Genomic DNA, 23949 nt, shown 5'->3' on the forward strand with positions numbered 1-23949 from the left:
TTTACTTGCCTAAAGCTCCACAGTGAAGCTAATGGTGGCACTGGGGCCAGAAACCGGGGTTTCTCTCATACAGTATTCTATCACTGTTCTTTTTGATGCCCAGCCATCATGTTAATTGCCATCACAATTCTATCTGGTTCCTCAAAAATCACTGCAGGTATGATTCCTAGCAGCCTTGGAAACTATTACTGCATCCAGGTTTCAGGCCTGTGAATATTTTTGATTCTTGCTCCACAAAATATAGTATCAAGACTTAAATGCCAAATCAAATTAACTGACGTCACGAATGTTTTAAAACAGTTTCTCTATTTTATCTTCCAGGTCTAAGGCTAAATATCATCTTTTCAGAAATGCCTCCTCTAGCAAGCTAATCTACGATTGTCCTATTCTTTATAATTTTTACGCATGCATGTGTGCTAACTTGGTTCAGTCATATCTGACTCTTTGTGACCCTATGAACCATAGCCCACCAGGCTCCTCTGTCCATGGGGATTCTCCAGGCAAGAATACTTGAGTGGGTTGCCGTGCCCTCCTCCAGGGGTTCTTCCCCACCTAGGGATCGAACCCATGTCTCTTAGTCTCTTGCATTGGCGGGCTGGTTCTTGAACACCAGTGCCACCCTGGAGCATAGGTCACATTTTGAAACAATACATTTGTTTACTTATCATTGGAATATCTTCTCTAACAGACTGTAAATTCCATGAAGGCAAGGGTCAGGGCACTACTGTTTATTTAGCAACTAGCACAGTTTGTGGCATGTAGACTAAGCTCAGATAATATTTGCTGACTAAACAAATAAATTTATCTCACTATCCCATGGTTGAAACAAGGCATATGGAAGCCATAATTGTCCCTTTTATGCTGTCCCAAGGCTTCCTGGGTGCTCAGTGGTAAAAAAAAAAAAAAAAATCCACCTGCTGATGTTGGAGATGTGAGTTCAATCCCTGGGTTGGGAAGATCCCCTGGAGAAAGAAATGGCATTCCACTCCAGTATTCTTGCCTGGGAAATCCTATGGACAGAGGAGCCTGGAGGGCTACAGTCCATGGGGTTGCAAAAGAGATACAACTTATCGACTAGACAACAACAACCCAAACTTGGTATCTAAGCCCAAGGATTAAAGTTTCCAGGGAAGCAGATTTTAGCTCAGCAACAGCAACCAATTAGATTCAGAAATGCAATGAGCTGTTTTGTGGGGTACTGAGCTCTTTGCCAAGAGGTTGCCAAGGTACACAGATCCCACTGCTTTAGGTAGAAGTTTTGACTCTGACAACATCTTAGTGTCTCCTATGACTTCCAACTCTAGGTTCTGCAGTTCTTTCCAAACGTTTGATTTTGAGTTAGGTGCATACAGTGCATACAGAAATTCATTAGGAAATAACCTAAGATAAGTTATCTAATGAGACTGAGAAAAATAGATCATTCACGCATGCATGCCTTTTTACAATTATTTGATGCATATGAATTCTGAGTTCACAATTTGCCATAAGTCCATGTACCTGTATGTCAATGAAGACTAAAAATAGAATTAAAAAAATCTGGGTAGCATTTTATGGTTTTAAACACACACACACTTTTATATAATTACTATATCAAGTCTGTGAGGAAAATTATACCTGAGTTTATACAGGGTAAGTGGCTGATCCAAACTCATAAATGTACCTGCTAGAACCGTCAGGACGCAAACTCCCAAATCAGTGATCTTCTCACTCTACTATGCTCTCTAATCACTTTCTGACTCCAAATTATCCACCCTTTAGGTTTAGCTATATATCCTCCTCGTGGATGAAAAATACCTTTCTTCCAAATTCAATGGGAAAAGGCCAAATGGAATTTAAAAACCTGTTTCTTTTCTTTCATAGGTATCAAGAATCTCTTTTATTGATTATCAGAAACATTACAAACATCTAATACAAACAAACTGTAACATGACAGTGATTAGTTTGAACAATTAATACATCTCATTAGCTTTTACACATAAGGATCAACAGTTATTAAATGTGATTTTTTTCACACAGTCTGATGAAAAATATTTCAATTCACAATAGCAACTTTCTTAACTCAAGATTCAAAAAAGGAATATTTTCTTCTTTAGTAAAGCACTGAGAATAAGATGGGAATTTATCACAAGTTAAATGGCAAGGGAGAAAAGGTCCAACAGCATTTTATTTTTAGCCAGTAGTTTCTTGTCAAAGGTCATAGAGAGCAGTGGTCTACGATTAAAGACAAAGGAAAGTAAACAACGTCATCCCATCCTAGAGTTTGAAGGGACCTTTGAGACCATCTAGTTCAATTTCTTCTCTTTTTTCTTAGTTGATGCAATAGCTTTGAGATTTTATTTGCTATAAATACCTATTGAGAGTTCATGTTTCCAAGAAATGCCTTCAACTTTCTAAGAAAATCATGATCACGTGTATTTTTCTGGCATCTTCTGGCATGACAATTACATGTTGAAAACTTTTGCAATTTTGTTCTCCTATATGCATATTCATGTGCAATACCTCTGGCACAGGGTGGTTTTCCTTAGTCAGTCTTCCAGCTACAAAAGACACGAATGAGTAAATCTTGGAAAAGGGATAACATCCTTGATATTGTCAATTCCCAAGATGCACTGCAGATAGCGTTCAAATCCCATCCCAAAACCTCCATGTGGCACAGATCCAAATCGACGGAGGTCCAGATACCTGATTTTGAAAAATAGAGTATCATTACCTATAAATGCTTCATTTAAGATCAGACGTTATGATAGAATATTATGTTTCAAAAGTATCTTGCAGTCATTTGTGCTTGTCACATCACTGTGGCAGACCAGTCTTTTCACCTTACAGACAGATGAAGGACACAGAGGAGTTAGAGTGATCTGTCCAAGATTATAGAGACGAAACAGCAGCAAATCCTGTCATGCATTCATGGGCTTTGGTCACATGATCCTAATTTTTTGTTTACTGGATACTTATATACAGAAAACTTGTCTCCTTAGGCTATAGAGAAATTCCTAAGAACTGTATTATTTTTCTTTAAATACACTCTTCTGTTTCTTAGTATATCAATGATAATGCTCTTTTTTTCTTATCAAAATCATATTGTTCAATATATAGAGGAGGGTGAAGCAGTTTGCCTGATGTATTACAAAAAGAGATTCCCTTCCTACTAGTCTGTAAGCTACATCAAGGGCAGGAACTGCATCTTACTCAACCTTTATCTCCAGTAACTACCCAGAAACATGCTTACTACGTGGAGAGTTATTGTTTGAAGGCATAATAATATACTCTTGAGGACTGCAGTGAGGAAAAACTTCAACTCCTCTGCTTTAAGCCTGGTGGAAGATGTCCAGAGTCATTTTTCTGAACGGCTACACAGCCTCGGAAGTCCATCCATGCACGTTCTACTCCCACATTAAGACTACATGCTAGAAAATGGTACATTCAGGATTCAAACTCAGATTCCAATAAATCAGCCCGGAATACAGTTATTTTATGAAAGGAAGAGCAAGAAGAAGACTCTGTAACTCTTTTAATTATTTCATTTGATGGTAGGAATTCCTGAATTATACAATACAGATTAAAATAAATTTATAGTTTCTTGAATGACTTGTAAAATATACAAACATACAGCATAAAACTTAAAGACCACAGCTGGCAGTCATTTGGCTCTTTAAGAATAAAGACTATAACCTATTCCCCCACTATTAATAACAATGACTACATGTATTGGTATTTTAGCTAATTAAGTACTTCTCTTTCTAAAATAAAAAACAAACTACAACTAGGTGAGTTACAACCAAGTGAGACATCAATAAGAAAGAAGTTATCTAGGATAAAACCTGAGATTAGTAAGCATGATCAGGAATGATGGAAGGAACACAGTCTTGAGTAACTGAAATGTTTGGTAGCTAAATTAACTAACTTTATAAGGCATGGAGGCAGAACATACTTTGATTTAGTGAGAAAATGAGATGAAAGGCATATCATACCACCTGCCACAAACACCTGCAGGATCTGAGCTGGCTGCTAAAAGTCCAGTATCCAGCTTTAGCTGGCTTTAAATTTCTCATACACAGATGTCAGAACACTGGCATAAATTCCTGGAAACTGAATTCAGAAGAAGCAGTCTGCCTGTAGTATTTTTCTTGCCTTTGCTTTGATAGATGGAAAGATTTACGTCTAAAAATAAGTTTTCAAAAGAACCTGTATTTGTTTGATTGTTGCTATATTGGTTCTATAGAAGAGATGGTAAAAAACTGTGGAACTAGTTACAGATTTCATTTGCATGGGGCATGTAGAAACGGGAAGTGAAAAAATTCTTAGACACCTGGGGTAGCTACACATTCAGTGTGGTAGAACACTAGCAGAGATCACAGACTTGAAGATTTTTAAAGTCATTTCTACCTTTAAGATACCATGATTACCATATAAAAGGAAGCAGATTCCAGCTGTTAAAAAATAAAATTCAATGAGTAAACTTTAAAAGTCTTTATTCTATGATTCATCAATCAGGCAGGATCCCACCTAGCAACAGAAAAGAACTCTGAAGAGCTCTACAAAATGATTTTAGGCAGAAGGGGGCAGGACAAGGAAGTTAGTAGCAAAGAGTGAGTGGTTTCAGGCAAGGTCATCTTCCTTTAGGAGATGACAGGTGTCCATCAGGCAGATGACCTCACTAGTGTTGACCAGGTAATTCTAGACTCTCTGGTTCAAGATTCCACCTCTGGGAGATGTTGAAATTATAATGAAATCAGGTATTAAGTCTCAGTTTGGGGATGTGAGCTTAGCACAAGTGACTTCATTTTGGGCCTGTTGTCTCTTAAAATAATAAATACTTATATTTAGAGATGTTAAGAATTTGAAAACTTTAGTTGGGAAAAGAGTAGTATTGAAAAGATTAATAAAGACCAGAAAAAGTCTAAACCAATGATTAAGATATATCTAGCTTTATATATATATATATATATATATATATATATATATGTAGGTAGTTTTTATATACTATGAATAACATCTTGTAGACAGAAAATAAATTGAGGTAAAATGCGTAAGCGTGACAATCAGGTTCATCAACCTAGTAGCAACTCAGAACTAAAGGAGGAAAGGCGGAAGGAAATTAAACTAAACTTTTACTCTGTGTAGACACTTAACTTACATTGCTTCATTTCATCCTCACAAAAATCCTGTGAAGTAGATATTACCATTCCATTTTATAACCAAGAAAACCAAGGCTCAGAGAGATTAAATATGCCTAAGTTCATTACTGATAAATACAGCAATCAAGGGACATTACTTGAACCCAATTTCAGGCTTTTTGCATCTCTGAAATCTAGTTCCATTACCAAAAGGCAAGTGTGTAATTTGACCTTTCCCTCTGCTGAGGACAGCAAAAGAGTTAATAATATGGTTGATACTATTATACAAGATCCTGAAAGTCTTTTATTACAGAAATATGAATAAATAAATAAGCTGCATATACTGAAAAGTACTTGAAGAAGGGATCTGCGGAAAGAACACCAGAACAATCTGGGACTGCAGAAGGATGATCTTCCCTAAGCAGCTTAGGTGGTGGAGCACCTACAGTTGGTGGGACCCCAGGGATCACTTAGCTCAAGCCCCTAATTTCACACATGGAGAAAGTGAAGCATAATGGTTAAGAACAAGGTCCCAGTTCTACGCTTCTGTGTGCTCTTGATGAAGATAGTTAACATCTCCAGGTCCCAGGCCTGGAAGGATAATAAAAAGGGATTAAGAATGGCACCTAACTCAGGGGGTATTGTGATGATTACACAAAACAATATCCATCAAAATTTTAACATTATTATCTGGCACACAATTGGTAATAAATAAATGACAGACATTATTATTACTACTTTTCAGAGATTCAAAGGGAATAACTAACCTCAGAACCTGTTCATTGTTTTAATCCTCTTCTATAGCACCCTGGAAATATAAGTGAAAACTATGTAACGCTCAGATCCAGAACCAGAACAAGAGTTATCAGGGGTCATGTTCTTACCATTGGTAGGCTTCTGTCAGTCCTAATCTGTAAAATGAAAATAAGAAAATTCTTTCAGAGAATGACAATAAGATCAATATACTAACCACCAGACATTTATTCTGGGTTATGTGCAAAGTGCTCTTTATAAAGAAGTAAATACCAAAACCTGCGCTCTTAAATAATAATATACAATACAGTTGAGGAGCTGCACCTTTATTAGGTAGTAAGAAAGGTAAGAAAACCAATATTAGGAAAACTAACAGTTTAATATTATCAAATGACAAATGCTATGGAAAGAAAGCATGGTCCAGAGCCCAAGAGAGAGGGTTCATTTGAGATAAATTTATTGTCCTGTGACATAAGAAAACCACTATTACTACTTCGTAATGATGTCTAAAGGCACACCCAGACAAGGGATGTACAGACACAATTTTCTTTCCGTAATATTAAAATAGTTAAAAATACTAAATAATACTAAAAATACTAAATAATAATATAGATTCTGAGGCTGCTTCATAATATGGTTGCAAATTGTTTTTTTGCCAATTTGAGAAATGTTAATAAAATTTGAAGTTCTTAGTACTCATTAAAATTAATTTCAGCCCTTAAAAGTATTTGGGACCATGGCGTATCTCAAAGTGATCAGGATTATGAAAAATTCAAATATGCAAAAATATGAAAAACATGATAGAAGTCAAAGACAGATCCCGGAGATAGGGAAACACATATATCCACTTAATTAGGAAAGATACATTTGGATATTATCAGGTATTAGGTAAACATTTAATGTTATGAGGAAAGGTTTCCTGAAGGAAGGAAGCAAGTACAGAAAACAGACCAATTAATCTTTCAACAGATGAGATTTCTTGCCATGTGTGATTTTTATTGTGCTTTGAAAAAAAACCCCAGAGAATCTTCAAATTCTTTCCATCTAAGGAGTTTTACTGTCACTTCAATTCCACAATTTCCCCAGAACTTCCTAACACTATAAAAATACTAAGGAGTTAGTAGTCTAGTTGATAAAAAGTCCTCCCAGAACATATTTATCCCCTTTCTTCTGGATGCTAAACCAAACGGAGCAGTTCGGATGACTGGGATTACAAAACCAAGTTACTCAACAGGGTTGTAAGTTGGGATCTTGGAAAAGCAACAACTTTTTAAGCACTTCTCCATTAGGAAGAGAAGGCCTTACAAATGGCTAATTTAACAAACATGTCAAACAATCAAGACTTTTCCAGGTTACTATGAAACCTAGTATTATCTGGAGAGAAAGATTACGCCTTCAACATGGGAAAGTCTTTTTTTAAAAAAAAGTCTGGCACAGTAAAAGTGGAAACCATGGAAAACAGAGGTTTATAACCTTGGTTAGTTTAGGAAGTCATTGTGGTTTTTTGGCAGACCATGCACATACAGGAGTGGTAGTTCAATTAGAAACATGATTCCCCTACTTCTCATCTCCAAAACATTTTCTATGTGTTTATGGATACATTTCCCAGGTCTCAAACAGTTAGTTAAAGTTGTTCAAATACTTAAATCAAGACACTTACATAGTAGAAAACCTGAGGAAGGGAAAACTGCTTATTCTAAATGCTAGCTTAGCAGATAATTTTAGTTTCTTTCTTCCTCCATCTTTATCCTTTCCCTGGTTCAGAGCCTGTCTGCATGATTTAGTTTAAAACCACACACACCCAAACCCAACAACTCCTTTTCCCCCAAAACACAGAGAAAAGGGAAGAACAAACTTTAAGGGGCTTTAGTTGCCTTTCCTTTTTCTATCACTAACTTTTAAAAAAGCTATTTCTATGGGGAGAGAGATAAACAAGTAGTGGGCAAAAAAAAAAAAAAAAAAAATCATTGTGTTTCATATAACAGCTCTAGGCTTTCAGAAAGAGAAGCTCAGAGAGGTTAAGTAACAACTTGCTTGAGTTCACACAGAATCTGAGATTCAGGTCTGTTAGGTACTAAGACCTACATACTATTCTGTTAGTCTGCCATTACTGCCTTTGAGTGTCCCATTCCCATTTTTTAAATTTCATTTTTTCTAGTTCTGACCAGTACCTGGCCAATCGCTGTTCTAAGAAATGGTACCGTTCCTCTCTGAGGCTTCCTCCAAAGAGTTCTCCAACTCCGGGAACCAGAAGATCAACAGCAGCAACCTGAAAAGGAAAAAACTCACAAACACCATTCCGTTTTCAGACCATCCCAACAAGGTCAGCTTCTGAAGCAAGTGGAACTTACAACATTTTGATGACTGGCTGTTTAACTGCTTACAGTTAAACAGAATCTTATTTATGTTAGCTGTTCATGTCCCCTCTTTTAATACTAAATGTTTAATTATTATCTTTAGAATATAAAATGCAGGTGGACAGTTCCCCCTCTGGCACCATTAATGTGGTATACTTAACAAAAATATGTTTTCTGCACAAATGTGGTGTAAATGTTAGTCATAAAAAATGTGGAAAGTATTAATAATTACAAAAATATTTTAAAACACCTATCATCATGCAGAAGCAATTACATGTTAGCGGATTTTCTTTCAGGTTTTTTCCTTGTATGCTTAAAAAGTATAACAGAGATCAAATTACATATAAAATTTACCATTCTCATTATATTAGCCAACATAATACAATAAATATTTTCCTATGTTAGTAAAAATACTTCACATACTTAATGTTTTAATAGCTGCACAGTTTACTGTTTAGAAGTATAGTTTATTTAATAGCTTTCTGTTGAATATTCAGGGTGTGTGTGTGTCTTTCATAAATAATGTGGCAATGATGTTTTTCTTTAATTTGAAGTATGTTAGTACATGTAAAATATGCTCTGATTGTTAATCAAATTAAAACAAAGAGATAACACTTTGGTGTTATCAAAATGGTAGAGATAAACAATATAAACAAATATGGATTAGAGAATGCATAAACTAATACTCTCATACCTCTGATACAACCTTTCTGGTCAGCAACTGGGCAAAAGATAATCAAAAGCTTTAAAAGTGCAATTTGCTTTGACTCAGCAATAGGAGTTCTAGGAACTAGTTCCAACAAAATAATCAGAGATGCAAAAAAAAAGAAAAAAAATTCAACACACAGAATATTTACTACAGTATTGCTTACAGTAACAAAAAATTCAAGTGTACATCAAGAGGAGACCATCAGATAAATTTTAGACATGGAAGAAAAAAGACTGACATCTATAATACATAATGAGGTGTAAACTGTGTTGCTATGATTTCTTTTCTCTTATTCCTATTTTCTTATTTTCTACAAGAAAGGTGTTATACTTTTGTAACAGAACAACAAAAAAATTGTAATAGGGTAAAATGGTGGCTTGATATTTTAACTTGTATTTCTTCACTTACTAGTAATATTTACATTTTTGAGGATGTTTATTTGCTATCTATATTATTTTGTGACTTGGCAATTCTTTTTTGCAAGTGGGGGAGGGGGAGGACAAAGAGGTACCAGGTAGACATTTTTTTTTTTTTTTCAGGTAGACATTTATATGGCCAGTAATAAGAAGGCACAAAACTCAGAAAGATTTAATTTACCAATAAAAATTAGGAATCCATAGAACACATTTAATAATACATAAAACATCTAATCTTTAAATGTACCTTATATTATAAACTCTTTTCTTAAATTTGCCTTACTTTATTGTTACTCACATGCAAGCAAGGTAATGCTCAAAATCCTTCAAGCTAGGCTTCAATAGTACATGAACTGAGAACTTCCAGATGTATAAGCTGGATTTAGAAAAAGCAACAGAGTTCCAGAAAAACATTACTTCTGCTTCGTTGACTACGCTAAAGCCTTTGACTGTGTGGATCACAAAAAACTGTGAAAAATTCTTAAAGAGATGGGAATACTAGACCATCTTACTTGCCTCCTAAGAAACTTATATACAGGTCAAGAAGCAGTAGTTAGAACCAGACATGGAACAATGGACTGGTTCCAAATTGAGAAAGGAGTATGTTAAGGCTATAAAATGTCACCATGTTTATTTAACTTTTAAGCAGAGTTCATCATGCAAAATGCCAGGCGATGAATCACAAGCTGGAATCAAGATTGCTGGGAGAATTATCAACAAACTCAGATATGCAGATGATACCACTCTAGTGGCAGAAAGTGAAGAGGAACTAAAGCACCTCTTGATGAAGGCAAAAGAAGAGAGTGAAAAAGCTGGCTTAAAACTCAACCTTCAAAAAACTAAGATCATGGCATCCAGTCCCATCACTTCATGGCAAGCAGATGGGGAAAAAAAGGAAACAGTGACAGACTTTATTTTCTTGGGTTCCAAAATCACTGCAGATGGTGACTGCAGCCATGAAATTAAAAGATGCTTGCTCCTTGGAAGGAGAGGTGAAAGTGAAAGTCTCTCAGTTGTGTTCGGGATTCTTTGAGACCCCATGGACTATACAGTCCATGGAATTCTCCAGACCAGAATACTGGAGTGGGTAGCCATTCCCTTCTCCAGGGGACCTTCCTGACCCAGGAATCAACCAGGGTCTCCTGCACTGCAGGTGGACTCTTTACCACCTGAGCTACCAGGGAAGCCCTCCTTGGAAGGAAAGCTATGACAAATCTAGACACCGTATTACAAAGCAGAGACATCACTTTGCCGACAAAGGTCTGTATAGTCAAAGTTATGATTCTTCTAGTAGTCATGTCAAATATGAGAGTTGGATCATAAAGAAGGCTAAGCGCCAAAGAACTGATGCTTTCGAATTGTGGTACTGGAGAAGACTCTTGAGAGTCCCTTGGACAGCAAGGAGATCAAACCAGTCAATCCTAAAGAAAATCAATCCTGGATATTCACTAGAAAGACTGATGATGAAGCTCCAATACTTTGGCCACCTGATGTGAAGAGCTGACTCATTGGAAAAGACCCTGATGCTGGGAAAGATTGGGGGCAGGAGGAGAAGGGGATGACAGAAGATGAGATGGTTGGATGGCATCACTGACTCAATGGACATGAGTTTGAGCAAACTCAAGGAGATAGTGAAGGACAGGGAAGCCTGGTGTGATGCAGTCCATGGAGTCGCAAAGAGTCGCAAACGACTTAGCGACGGAACCACCACCACCACCCCTTGGTTGAGTATTCTTCCTTCCAAGATGACCTCACAATATGTACTCTATTGAGTGTACATAGCCAATGTTTAAAATTTTATGATTTAGTAAACAACACTGATACAACTTTTAAAATTAGAATACTACTCAGTGATCCTGGCATCTTATCAGGGACTGCTGGGCAGTTATTTGTCCTAATCACACATGGCTGAATGGAATGAATGGACATTATTCTCTGTGAAACCAATACCCTAGCTGAATATTTGCCACCAGCCTTTGGAGGAATTGCTTAGGACTCAAATTCACAGCATGGGACATTTTGCATGTTTGCTTGGATTCACTTCATTTAGACGCACAATCTGTCCCTTTCAAATGATCAAAATATGTTTGGTCATTTATAAGTTATTCTTATATATTCAAATGAGCAAAAACTTAGGCTATCCGAAATCAGAAAACTTTAGAGCTGGTTAGTACACTGTAGGTCATCCAGTACAATTCTCTGATTTTTATGGCAGGAGCAGCTGAGGCTCAGAGAATGGAAAGACATGCCTAAGGCCATACAAATAACTAGGCCATACAAATAATTAGTAAGAGAGCTGGCTTTCAAGAAAGCACTAGTAACTTCTTAGTCCAATGTACTTTTCACTATAACAATTGTGCATATCACTATTAATAGTATTATTTTTTGGAGAGGGTGAGGGGAAGAAAGAAAGAAAAAGAAACTATAACTGTAAAAATATATCATATTGTTACTCATTACCTCTGGCCAAATGTTATAAGCATAGGTTAAACATTCTCCTACATTCTCTCTTGACTTCCCAGAGAAGGCAACTGTGAGACACACCTGTTTCAATGTTTTTAGATTGCATTCACCCTTTGCAGAAGCTCTTGCAACCCTGCTCATAATCTGTTATTGCATCCCTACTAAAAGAAACACAGAATTCAGTTAGCTGACCCAAAGCCTGTTCACTCACCATTGAAAAAAATAAAGTAGGGATGGAAGCAGACACGTTGTTTAAGTGAGCTGAAAAGAAATCTAGGTCGCTAATAAATCAATGTTGTATATATCAGTAAATTAAGTAAGTTATATTTTAATAATTAGCTCTGAGAAGCTATAGCACTGCATAAATTACAAAAGTACATGAAAGTTTATTATAATACTTTCAGGTTTCAGGCTGTGAGATCACATTAATAGAGAGACCTTTCATAATGAAGGCCTCCTGGTACTTCTAAAAGTAACTGTGACTGTAGTCTATGAGAGAATTGCCTTTTAAAGAATCTTATGTAATGGCATTTAATGATAAGGCAACACCCTGCTCCCACCCCCACATACATACATTTTAACAATACTGTGCTTTAACACAATAAAGACTTAATCAAAATTTAGAAAGAAAGAGGACTTCACACTTACTGACTACCTACCATCCCAAATACTGTGTTATGCATTTTTCATATATTATTAATTATGAATTAATTCAATCCTCATAATTCTGGAAAATATTATCATCTAATTTTTACAGATGGAAAAATAAAACTCAAAGAAATTAAATGGCTTATCTAAGATCACACAGTTTATAACACAAAGACCTGAGACCTGAACCAAGGGTGCCTGATTCTAAAGCCTCGGGACATTCTTATTCCATGGAGCCAACATTCAAACAAAATTTAGAGTAAAAGCTGCTCGTTAGCTTCCCAGGAACTTCCTTAGCAAATCAACTCACTCACTATTTGTCCCAGACTGTGCTGGGCTCAATTCATCCATCTTCCAACCGTATGTGTGTGTCTGTGTGTCTGTGTGTATGTCTGTGTCTGTGTGTTGTATGTGCGCACGCTGAGTCCTGTCCAACTCCTTGCAACCCCAAGGACTGTAGCCCGCCAGGCTCCTCTGTCCATGGATTTTCCAGGCAAGAATACTGGAGCAGGTTGCCATTTCCTACGCCAGGGGATCTTCCCAAACCAGGGATCAAACCAGTGTCTCTTGCGTCTCCTGCACTGGCAGGCAGATTCTTTACCACTGAGCCACCTGGGAAGTCCATCACCAAATAGATACCAGGTGCCTGCTATGTCCCAGGCATTATGCTAGGCAACAGGATACACTCATAAGTGAAAAAAAAAGGTCCTCAAGTCCTTTGGCATAGAGAAAAGTGTCACTAAATAAATAGTTATACAAATAAATGTAAAAATACAACTGTGTTAAGAAATAAGATGGATTAGGTTAGTAACTCCAGGTTTGAAAATTAAAGTGGTACACTGTAGTTTAGTGCATCCCTGACTCAGAAGAGAGGATCAAGGAAGGTTTCTCTGCAGAAATGATTACTGAGAAGAGATCTAAGAATAAGTAAAATGACTTAGCTGAAGAAGGTTGTTCTTAATTTAGGGACCACTATGCGCAAAGACCCTGTGATGAAGGAAAGTCCTGCCTGCCTATCAGAACACATGAGATGGAAGCAGCCAGAATATATTGAGGCTGTAGGCCAAATAAAGAACCTTGACTTTTGGTGTAAGAGCAGTGGGAAGCCACCGAATGGTTTTTAGAAGTAAGAGAACATGACCAGATTTACATTTTCTAAAAGTTCACGCTGAAATGGGGAGAATGAACTCAGAGGAGGCAAGAATGGATGCAGGCAGAAGACTGGTTAGGAGGCTACTGAAGTAGTCCTGGCAAGATATGATGGTATGTTAATCCAGAAATGTAAAAGTGGAAATAAAGAGAAGTAGATGGATTAGAGATTTATTTAGGAGTATAGAAATGGCAGAACTTGGTAACAGTTTCAATATGTGAAGTGAGAGAGGAGAACATTTCAAAGATGACTCAGGACTCTGGCTTGCACAATTAGATGAACACTGAATTTTCAAAGAAAATCAAACTTTGTGGGAGAAAGGGAGAAGAAGTGAAATCATAGGTTCAGTTTGGGGTATGTTAAGTTTGAGATGGTTTTACGATGTGTAAATGGTAGTAAGACAAGTCCAGGGCTCACAGGAGAAGTCTGGATTCAAGACATGAATTTCTGAGTTGTGTGAAAATACACAGTGAGTTGTGGGTAAAGATGAAATCATCTGGGGAGAGAAAAGAAGACCTGGGGAGAAAAGGATGGAGGCATGAGGAATTCCAGCATCTAGTGAAAGAGGATGAACCTGAAAAGGAGACTGAGAAAGAATAATCCACTAAGAAAGGGAGAAAACTAGGATAATGCTATCACGGAAGTCAAAGGGGGAAGAAGTTTTAAGTAGAAGAAAGTCCTAAATAGTGCTGAATAATGCTGAGAGGTGAAGTAAAAGACTTTTTAAAAAAGTCTGCTAGGCTTAATAACATGACAATTATTACTGCTCCCAGAGCTTCAGTGGCACAATTACAGGGAATGATAGTAGTCTGAATATAAATCACATTAGAGGGCGGACAAATGAATGATAATATATACTATGGTGGTTACGAAACATTCACCATCCTGAAGAAGATTTTCATTTGAGAAAGGAAAATTTATATAGAGACTACAAAAAATAGACACAATGCCACTAATTAGTTTTACTGATCCTTTAAATGCCATAGAAATCCAGAAAGGCAGGCTCAGGGTGACTGGGTAAGCTAGGGAAGTCATCACAGAGCAGAAAACCTTAAGCAGAGTATTTATGAGTGCAAAACTGAATGACTGAAAAGTGCTCTACTGAGGGAAATTATGGGAGGAATACACAGTGTGTGTGTGTGCTGGAGGAGAGAGGTGGGATAGGGTGGAGCGATAAAAAAAAGCCAAGAGATACAGACACATTTCTGTTTTTTGTGATGTAAGCTCAACACTGAACAGACAGCCTGCAATTGGATAATCCACTCCCTAGCCACTCTCACTTTTTTTGCTGCCAACCTGTGGGCCTATTCATCTCTCATAACTGATTATACCAGAGGCTTGGTAGGGAGAAGGGAAAATCAGAATAAAAAATCAACTGTGTTGCTTACTGCATTACTGCATTTGCATAATGCTGGCAAAATGTAGGGATGTGTAAAATCAGTGGCTAATGTGTAATTTTATATTTGTGACTTCTGAGGCAGTGTAATAAAGTGGAGAAGAACACAGACTTCAGAGCCAGAGGGAATCAGGTTTGAATAAGAACTCTACCACTTACTATCCATGGAGCCTTGAGAAATGCAACTGGTCTTTTTGCACCTCACTTTTCTACATGTAAAACTGGAAAAACAACGAGTTTCTTGGCAAGGTTGTTTTGTGATTTGTGACTTAAGAGATGACATGATAGTATTTGATTCATACTAATTGGTGGCTAATACTGTTTTAGGAATGCTGTAATATGAGTGAAGACAGGAAAGACATTCAAACAGATAACCTTGTATACCTAAGATGAGGTAATTTTATTTATTAGGGGGTCCTGATCTACATTTTCCTACTGGTATTTATCTAAAAACAAGTGAAAAGTACAAGACAGAAAAGTTTGCATTTGGGACCTTTTCTGAGATAAACATATTTGTCTCATAGTTTTTTATACTTAATGATATTAAATAACTTTCAATACATATTTAAAGAGTAAAAAATATTCTTATTTTATGTTACTGCCAATTTTGTGAAAGAGAGAAGAGACAAAAAAAGAGAAAAAAAGGAAAATACCAGAAGTATAAAAGCCAACTGTAGTTGAGGGAAAAGAAAGAACAGAGGACAAGAAGAGCTAAAGAGGACAGACAGAGACAAGATGATGGAAGAGAGATGGTCAGAAGAGGACCAACCAAGAGGAGAATGCACCCAGACCTCTTTGCCCCTCCACAGCCCTCCCCTCGCTACTTCTATTTGATAGTCAAAGTACTCTAAGCTGCCTGCTACACCAAGCTAGCTCTTCCTTTGTCTGATAATGGCACTCCCATCATCTCCCCCTACCGCATGTGGTCTCCTAATCAGTATTTAATTTGATAGGAGACTGGGCATATTGCTATACACTGCTCTAGGGCTCTCAGTAATTTAAAAATACAAAACAAAACACATCTACATTTGCATCTGCTTAACTGAGGATACCCTACGACAGAAATGAGGGAGTGTGCTTACAGAACACTGGGATCTTCTTTGGAAACACATTTTTAAAGGTGCCTGTGAGAAACATTATCATTTTAAGAGATATAAAGAGTGAACGATATAATTTAAGACAATATGCCAAAGGATAAATCAAATGAAATCAAGGGGAAAACCTCAGACTCTGAGATGACTAACCCCGATTTATTTAGTGTCCCTACTTACTGTATGTTGAGGGCCATCTTCATTATCCCTCATGTAGAACGGCTTGAGTGCTAGTGGATAATTAATGACAAAGACTGGTATGTCGCCACAGTGCTTCACCAGGTATTTTTCATGCTCAGTGTGTAGATCAGTACCCCACTGTAATGAGAAAAAAGAAATTACCAAAGGAGAAGTCAGAGCTGAAATATACAATGCAGGACCTAAAAATAACCTGTATCAGTGCCAAGGGCTTCTTTTCCCTGAGGATCAGGGACGCGTGGAACTGTGTGCTGAGGTTACACAGATAGCGAAACTAGAGAGAGATGTGTGAACAGAACATTCAAAAGCCTGGAAAGATGAAAGCTAGAACTAGTAGATGAACACTGTGCTTTCTGTGCCCCATCTGAGGGAGCAGCATTTAGCAGACAAATAGGAAGACACAGTACGCTTTCCACGGTGCATAAAAGCTGATTCAGAATCGTAATTTTTATTAATATTGGCCAGAGATGCTTCTACAGTTACTGTTCCTAAGTTTCAGGAAATTAAATGATGAGAGATAATATTTCTAATACTCAGTCTATCTTTGGCTAGCTGGCTTCTCCTAGTGATGTTTTTTTTTTTTTTTGATAAAAGAGTCAACTAATATATCAGGTGCTCTTTGATGAATATTTAATAACACTGTTCATCTATTTATTCACCAGACACTAATGTGCCTATTAAACCCCAAGTACCATCTAGGTACTAGAAACAGTGGTAAGGAAAACAAAACCCCTAACTTCATGAAGCTTCTAGGGTAGAAGACAAATAAAATAAAAAAAATTATACAAAGAAATCAATTGATTATAAATATAATAATCACAGGACACTCATAACTTAAGAGAAAATCTAACCTAACATCTAACATCTAACCTAACTTAAGAGAACATCTAACTGGGAATAGAACTGGTATAAGTAGTAGTTTGAAGACAAAGGTATTATATTCTTAACGTTATCTTATTAGTCCCACTTGTCTGGCAGTATCTTAATTACAGGAAAGAAGCAGTGGCAGAGAAATGAGGAGACTCGCCTCCAGCACTATGTGCATGGTCACTAGATCATGCTGTCTTTCTAGACCGATATCCTTGCCAATAAAAGAAGGGAGTTCCGGGAAAAAGCAAAAACACAAAACTCAGTGTTCTTTAAAGTGGATCACAAATTAGAAGCCTCTATAAAGTTCAAAAGAAAAAGAAATCTGTTTAATGTGTTGCCTAAACTTATTTGATCACATGACCTCTTTTGTCAACTGATAACATCATTCAGAAAATACTTTGAGAAACACTGAACTAGTTGATTGCTACACTGATATTCTATTCTATATTCTATGATATTTCTAAGGAATTTCATCTTTAAACTTGGGAAACTTCTCTATAACTGCTTTTGTCACCGCTAGTCCAAATGGTATGATTCTACTTCAAAACAATTTTTCAGTCTATATATGTTGACAAGGTTGGGCAAACATCAAAAAAACCCAATGTACATATATGAAATACTGCATATTGCTAATAAGAGAAATAAGGTTATTTTAAAGGATTCTTAATGAAATCAGATAAATATGAGAAAGAAATTTTCATATATATATCCTACCTCTGGAGTGAAGGTGAAGTTCTGGGATGCCTGCTTTAAGATCTCCACTGCCTCAGTATAAGAAATGCTGGAGAGAAAAGGGGTAAAATCAGAAAAAGGTCTATACAATGGGCTGTTGTTAATTAGTGCATCTGAAAACTGTAAAAGGCTTATTTTCATACTGTCTTTCAGATCACACATGAGTATCAAATGATTGCTGGGTTATCAGGAATGATTAGAAAAAATGATTATTGATAATCAGGAATTATGGCTGATTTAATCTTATGAGAGTGTGAGCAGTGTGAAGAGACATGGCCATTCGATAATCACACCCCGATCCACTTGTAGTGTACACAAAGACGCTAGTCACTCAAGAAAGTAAAGATTTTCTCTGAATTCATGTTATGCTAATGCATGAAAAGGTGTGAAATACTGAGACTGAAAGAGGAAAGCTCTCCTGAGAGCTATCATTCATTCACCCAACATATACTGAGCACTTTCCATGTTCGAGGCATCATTCCAGGCACTGGAGATCCAGTAAAGAAAAACAAAGACCTTGCCTTTATGCAGTGTGTGTGTGTCTGTGTGTGTGTGTAGAAAGATAAATAAACCAAAATAATAAAATGCCAGGGAGCTACTGGTGCTATGAAATAAACAAAGCAAGACAAAAAGAGGGTGTGTATGTGTGTATAGAAAGATAATAAACAAAAATAATATAATGCCAGGGAGCTACTGGTGCTATGAAGATAAACAAGGTAAAAAGGGGGTATTTGGTGTACTATTTTAGATAAGATGGTCAAGAAAGGCCTTGCTGAATTGGTGACATTTGAACAGAATCCTGAATGAAGTAAGGAAATGAGCCATATAAATATCTAAGGGAGAGTATTCCAGGCAAAGGGAACAGTGAGTACAAAAACCTGCAGTGAGGAACAGTTTGGCTTATTCAAGGAACAACAACAACAAAAGCCAATGTGACTACAGCATATTGAATAAGGGGAAGAATGCCAGGAAATTAGATGGGAAAGGTAATGAGGGGTCAGATCCTACGAACTCCTTCAGACCATGGTAAGGGATTAATAATACATTCTAGTACTGGAAGATTGTTCCGGAAAAATGCCACTGGTTACCTCAGTAAGAAACCGCCATGCCTAAAGCAAGCCAAGCTAAAAATTCAACAGTTTGAATAGGTGATGTATGCATATGGTTAAAAAAAATCAAGATGAATAAAACAGTATACATCTTCATCCCACCCCTTTCACATAGCTACTTAGCTCCTCTCCTCATACACAATCATTGTTACTGGTTTCCTGTGAACTCTTCCAGAGGGCTTCACGCATCTCTAAGCAAACACTGATACTCAATCTCCCCTTTTTAGAGATGGCAGCTGTAGCATAATGCTACAGCATACACATCATACACACTCTTTTAGATTGTTTCTTGCTCAATATATCTTGCAGATATTTACACATCAGTACATGAAGAATTTTACCTTTTGAACTATTACATAACATTCCACTATGTGGATATATCCTATTTAGTCAAACCAGTCATCTACCAATGGGTATTTCAGCTGGTTCCAATCTTTTGTTATGGCAAATCATGACCGCATGTATCTAATATATGCTTCCCGGACAGCTCAGTTGGTAAAGAATCTGCCTGCAATGCAAGAGACCCTGGTTTGATTCCTGGGTTGGAAAAATCCCCTGGAGAAGGGATAGGCTACCCACTCCAGTATTCTTGGGCTTCCCTTGTGGCTCAGCTGGTAAAGACTCCGCCTACAATGTGGGAGACCTGGGTTCAATCCCTGGGTTGCGAAGATCCCCTGGAGAAGGGAAAGGCTACCCACTCCAGTATTCTGGCCTGGAGAATTCCATGGACTGTATAGTCCATGGGGTCATAAAAGAGTTGGACACGACTGAGCAACTTTCACTTCACTTCACATGCTCACACAAATTTTGAACATGGGAAAAACAGAATTGTTGGGTTCAAGAGTACTTGGATCTTGGAGTTTTTATAACTTTGAAAGACACTGCCAAAGATATCGTCCATTCCCCTTTTATAGGGTTACACCGATTTATGCCCACTAGTAGTATATGAAGGTGTTTCTCTATCTCCTCTGCAACAGTATTTTGCATGACTAAAAACAAAAATCTACAAGCTTTCTGAAGACCTTTGAGCTAAAATAATAACTTATTTTTTTTAGCTCAACCCAAACTTATTCTCTGAAGCAAAAACAAAGATCAAATTTATAACTACTAACTGGAAAGAGCTGTGTCATAAAGTACAAATAGACCTCCCAAAGCTATGATTTGAGTGATAGGTTTTTAAGATGGAAATTCTACTCAAACAAAAATTGAGTATTAAATAACAGATAATTTCTAAGTTAGAATGGTGTTGGTGTTGATAGTAGTAATGCTTTTTAAATGAGCATTTTATAGGAGGGAAATTGAAGCTTAGAGAGGTTCGGTAATTTGCCAAAAATCACTCATGTTAAGTAAGAAGTAAAGCTTGATGTGCTGACTCCAGAGTCTAAGCTTTTAACTCCTGAGATGACGCCTAAACCACTTGTAGTTTCATATGTTCTATCAAGACAAAACATAATGGGCCTGGGTTCCCCCTCTGACACTACCACTTACTAGCTATGTAAATTACTTCATCTCAATGAAGGTATTTTATAAACTGTCATCTTTATTTAAAAAAATCTAAAAATACAAACATTAAAAAATTAAGTATTTACACTTATAAAATAAGGACACAGGGCTATATTGTCTTAGTTTTTTTTCTGCTTAGATATTCTATTGTTCTGTTCCATCAATTACTTCATATGATCTATTCATTATATTGAGAAATATAAGAGCAGTCAAAAAGGGAAGCACTAGAATCTTGTACCATTGATACATTACAGGTACAATATCAAGAAAAAAAAAAGACTCTTTGTGTCTAACTAGCTCTCCTTATTCTAAATGTTCTGCAATACTCTGCCTATATCTTAAATTGAGGCAAAACTTTCAAGTTCAAATTACAGTTCTGACACTGTTAATCCTTAATGGTCTTCAGCAATTCTCTCTTTTTCTTGGTTATGCATGCGTGCGTGCTTAGTTGTGTCTGACTCTCTGTGACCCCATGGATTGTAGCCTGCCAGGCTCCTTGGTATGTATAGGGAATAATATTTCTTCTCCTTCCCGGAAACTATTTCCAAAGTGCTTTGAACTCTGAGAATCATGTAATTTACATATTCCCTCTGGTTGTTCGGTCCCCTCTTTGTTTCTCGCTGCTGGGACCTCTCTTATATGCTAATGAAGTCAACAATGCATTTAAGAGGATTTCATAATATTTTAACTAACGTCTTTAGATGTTTTGTAGGAGGGTTTTCAAGTTATTGAGTTTTTGACATATTGCTTAAGCAGCATTTGGTCATTTCAACAAAATTACTCAAGTTATCACTTTTGAGATGAGAAAACTGAAGCCTAATCACTTAGAGTTGTTGTGAAGATAAAATGAACTTCAGTATATGTAAAGTTTATCACTGTCTGGTACATAGTAAATATTCAATAAATGGTGGATATTTTCCCTCCATCTAAGATCTTATTCATTAGATAGGAGCTGGATAACTTCTCTCAAGATCTGCCTGATTCTCTGTTACCAGTACAGGTTCCTCGAAATACCCAATTTACTTCTTTCTTTATCTACTTAATTAAAACTTTTATCAATATGCTTATGTCCAGAACTCTCCTGTACACTCCAGATCTGGACACTCAAACTGCCTACCTGACATCTACAAACGGACATCTGAATGGATCTCAATCATAACGTGACACCTCATGGAAATGAGCCTGTTATCACCCTTCTCTCTCCGCAACCCCCCTGCTACTCCTTCCTTTGTCTCCATTTCCACAGCTGTGTAAGTCAAAGGCCTTTAAGTCACTCTCTTTCTCTCTTTCTCACTCTCAGCAAATACTGTTTGCTCTATCTTTAAAACCTATCCTGAATAGGACCATTTTTCTCTCCCTCCACTGTCACCATCCTGGTCTGTGATGGTTAACTTCATGTGTCAAGTTGGCTGGGATGCAATAACCAGATATTTGGTCAAATATTCAGGATATTTCTGAGTAGGTGTTTTTTGGGATGAAGTTAACATTTAAATCAGTGGATACTGACTAAAGAAGATTCCCTCCCTAATAACATCTAGTTTGAAGGCCTCACTAGAGCAAAGAATGGCCTCCTCCAAGAAAGAAGCAATCTGCCAGCAGACTGCCTTTGACTTGCTCTTCCCTGAGTCTCCAGCCTTCTGGACCACTCCAACAGATTTTGAATTTGCCTAGTCTCTACAAATATGTGAACTAATTCCTTAAAATGTTCTTTTCCCACATCCATATAGCTAGTTCTCTTACTTTACTTTCTCGAGATATTTACTCAAAAATCATCTCAGTGGGATCCTCCCCACCATGCTATCTACCATTTCTATCTCCTCATTCTTCCTTTGTCATATCTTCTATCTCTTTTTTGGTTCTCTCCTCTAAGTATTACTCATTTTCACAGATTATATGTTTCACATTTTTATCTTGTTTCTTGGCTATTATTATCTCCACCAGGAATGTAAGCTCAATGAAGGCATGAAGTTTTATCTGCTTTGTTCATTGCTTTAAAAACAGTTTTTAGATGCTAGAACAATGCCTGGCATATAGTAAATATTCAATATATATTTAAGTAAAGAAAAAGTCTCCAAAGCCTTCACTTGTACTTCACTGCCATTTGCTTCTCTACCACAGGGCTCCTGACTCTTCCCTTCTTTGCTTTTCCCACATTAGCTGCCTTGTTCTTGGTTCAGGGTCAACAATTCATCACTTTTAACTTGTAGTCTGCAGGTCTATGTTGCTACCTGATTCTCAGCTCAGTCCAGTGTGCCAAGTTTTTCTTATTTCCCTCCTCAAGGATAGGTTGGATTCTTTATTCTCTTAGAACAGAAACTTGCTAAACTTAAGATGGCAAGGGAAAAATGATACTAACTACTTTGAGAGACAATCTTTTACTCCTTAGAGCATCAACCTTGCTTCCTTGATAGACTGTAAATACCTTGAATACTAAGTTTTTTAAAATTTGCTTTAATTGGAGGATAATTACTTTATAATATTGCGATGGTTTTTGCCAAACATCAACATGTATAGGCCATAGGTATACATGTGTCCCCCCCATCCTGAATCCCTCTCCCCATCCTATCCCTCTAGGTTGCCCAGAGCACCAGCTTTGGGTGCCTGGTTTCATGCATTGAACTCACACTGGTCATCTATTTTACATATGGTAATGCTGAATACTAAGTTTTATGTAAATTGTTTGTATTAGATATAAGAAGTTATTTGCTGTTTTTCCCATATCAAGTATGTGTTTCATAATAAACTGTGAAAAGAATAGCCTATCTGATTAATATTACTGGTTGACTAAACAACCAGTCCAATATCAAATGCTATATAACAGGATTACAGTGAAAATGAAGCAATAATGTATGTGCAGTATTTATAATATGGACTTTTAGGTTTTAAGAAATTGGCTTAAAAAACAGTTCAGAATATATTTTCAGATTTTAGCAAGCAAAGGCAAAGAAAAAGAAAGAAGATTGAAACAGAGAAAAATGGAGAGGCAAGCATTACATGTATCTTAAAAGCATATTTTTTAATCAAGCTTGATTTTGATTACTAAAGAATTAGTCTGAATTGCAGTAATACAGCTAATAATTATCATGTTCATTTATCTTGCTAAGATTTATTCATTTATTTATTCATGCAACATTGATCATCAACTATGAACCAGACACAAGAGCTATAACTATCATTAAAATACAAGTGTTCCTTGAGTCTAGGGAGTATGATAAGCAGATAAACAAACAAAAAGAATTTAATACATAATAAATTATGATAAATACAATGATAAATTATGAATAAAGTTCAGAGAAAGTATAATATCTACTTACATTAGAAAGTTGTTTTTTAGCATATGTTCTAATCTGTCCTTCGTAAAAAAAGAAAAAAAGAGGAATTTACTAAATGCAATTAGAGTCATTACAGGTAATTAACATAGTGAGGGCTTTATCCAC

At 36.7% G+C, this 23949-nt stretch overlaps 1 protein-coding gene across 3 annotated transcripts in view; it reads right to left on the reverse strand.

The window, feature by feature from the left end:
* Nucleotides 1-1857: 1857 nt before the first annotated feature.
* Nucleotides 1858-23949, reverse strand: part of NARS2 (asparaginyl-tRNA synthetase 2, mitochondrial) — a 127997-nt gene continuing 105905 nt past the window's right edge. For 2 of the 3 annotated variants that reach the window (XM_043875624.1, XM_043875617.1), the window contains 6 exons: nucleotides 23827-23864; nucleotides 17883-17949; nucleotides 16281-16418; nucleotides 8042-8139; nucleotides 6002-6028; nucleotides 1858-2682 (listed from right to left, as the gene is read on the reverse strand). In XM_043875624.1, the coding sequence (XP_043731559.1) occupies nucleotides 2538-2682; nucleotides 6002-6028; nucleotides 8042-8139; nucleotides 16281-16418; nucleotides 17883-17949; nucleotides 23827-23864 (513 nt within the window). In that variant the 3' untranslated portion in view covers nucleotides 1858-2537. Of the gene's footprint in view, nucleotides 2683-5884; nucleotides 5926-6001; nucleotides 6029-8041; nucleotides 8140-16280; nucleotides 16419-17882; nucleotides 17950-23826; nucleotides 23865-23949 lie in introns of all 3 variants that reach the window. The other variant, XM_043875631.1, reaches the window with a different exon arrangement.

Source organism: Cervus elaphus, chromosome 2 (assembly GCF_910594005.1).
Source record: "Cervus elaphus chromosome 2, mCerEla1.1, whole genome shotgun sequence".
In the NCBI taxonomy this organism is placed as follows: domain Eukaryota; kingdom Metazoa; phylum Chordata; class Mammalia; order Artiodactyla; family Cervidae; genus Cervus; species Cervus elaphus.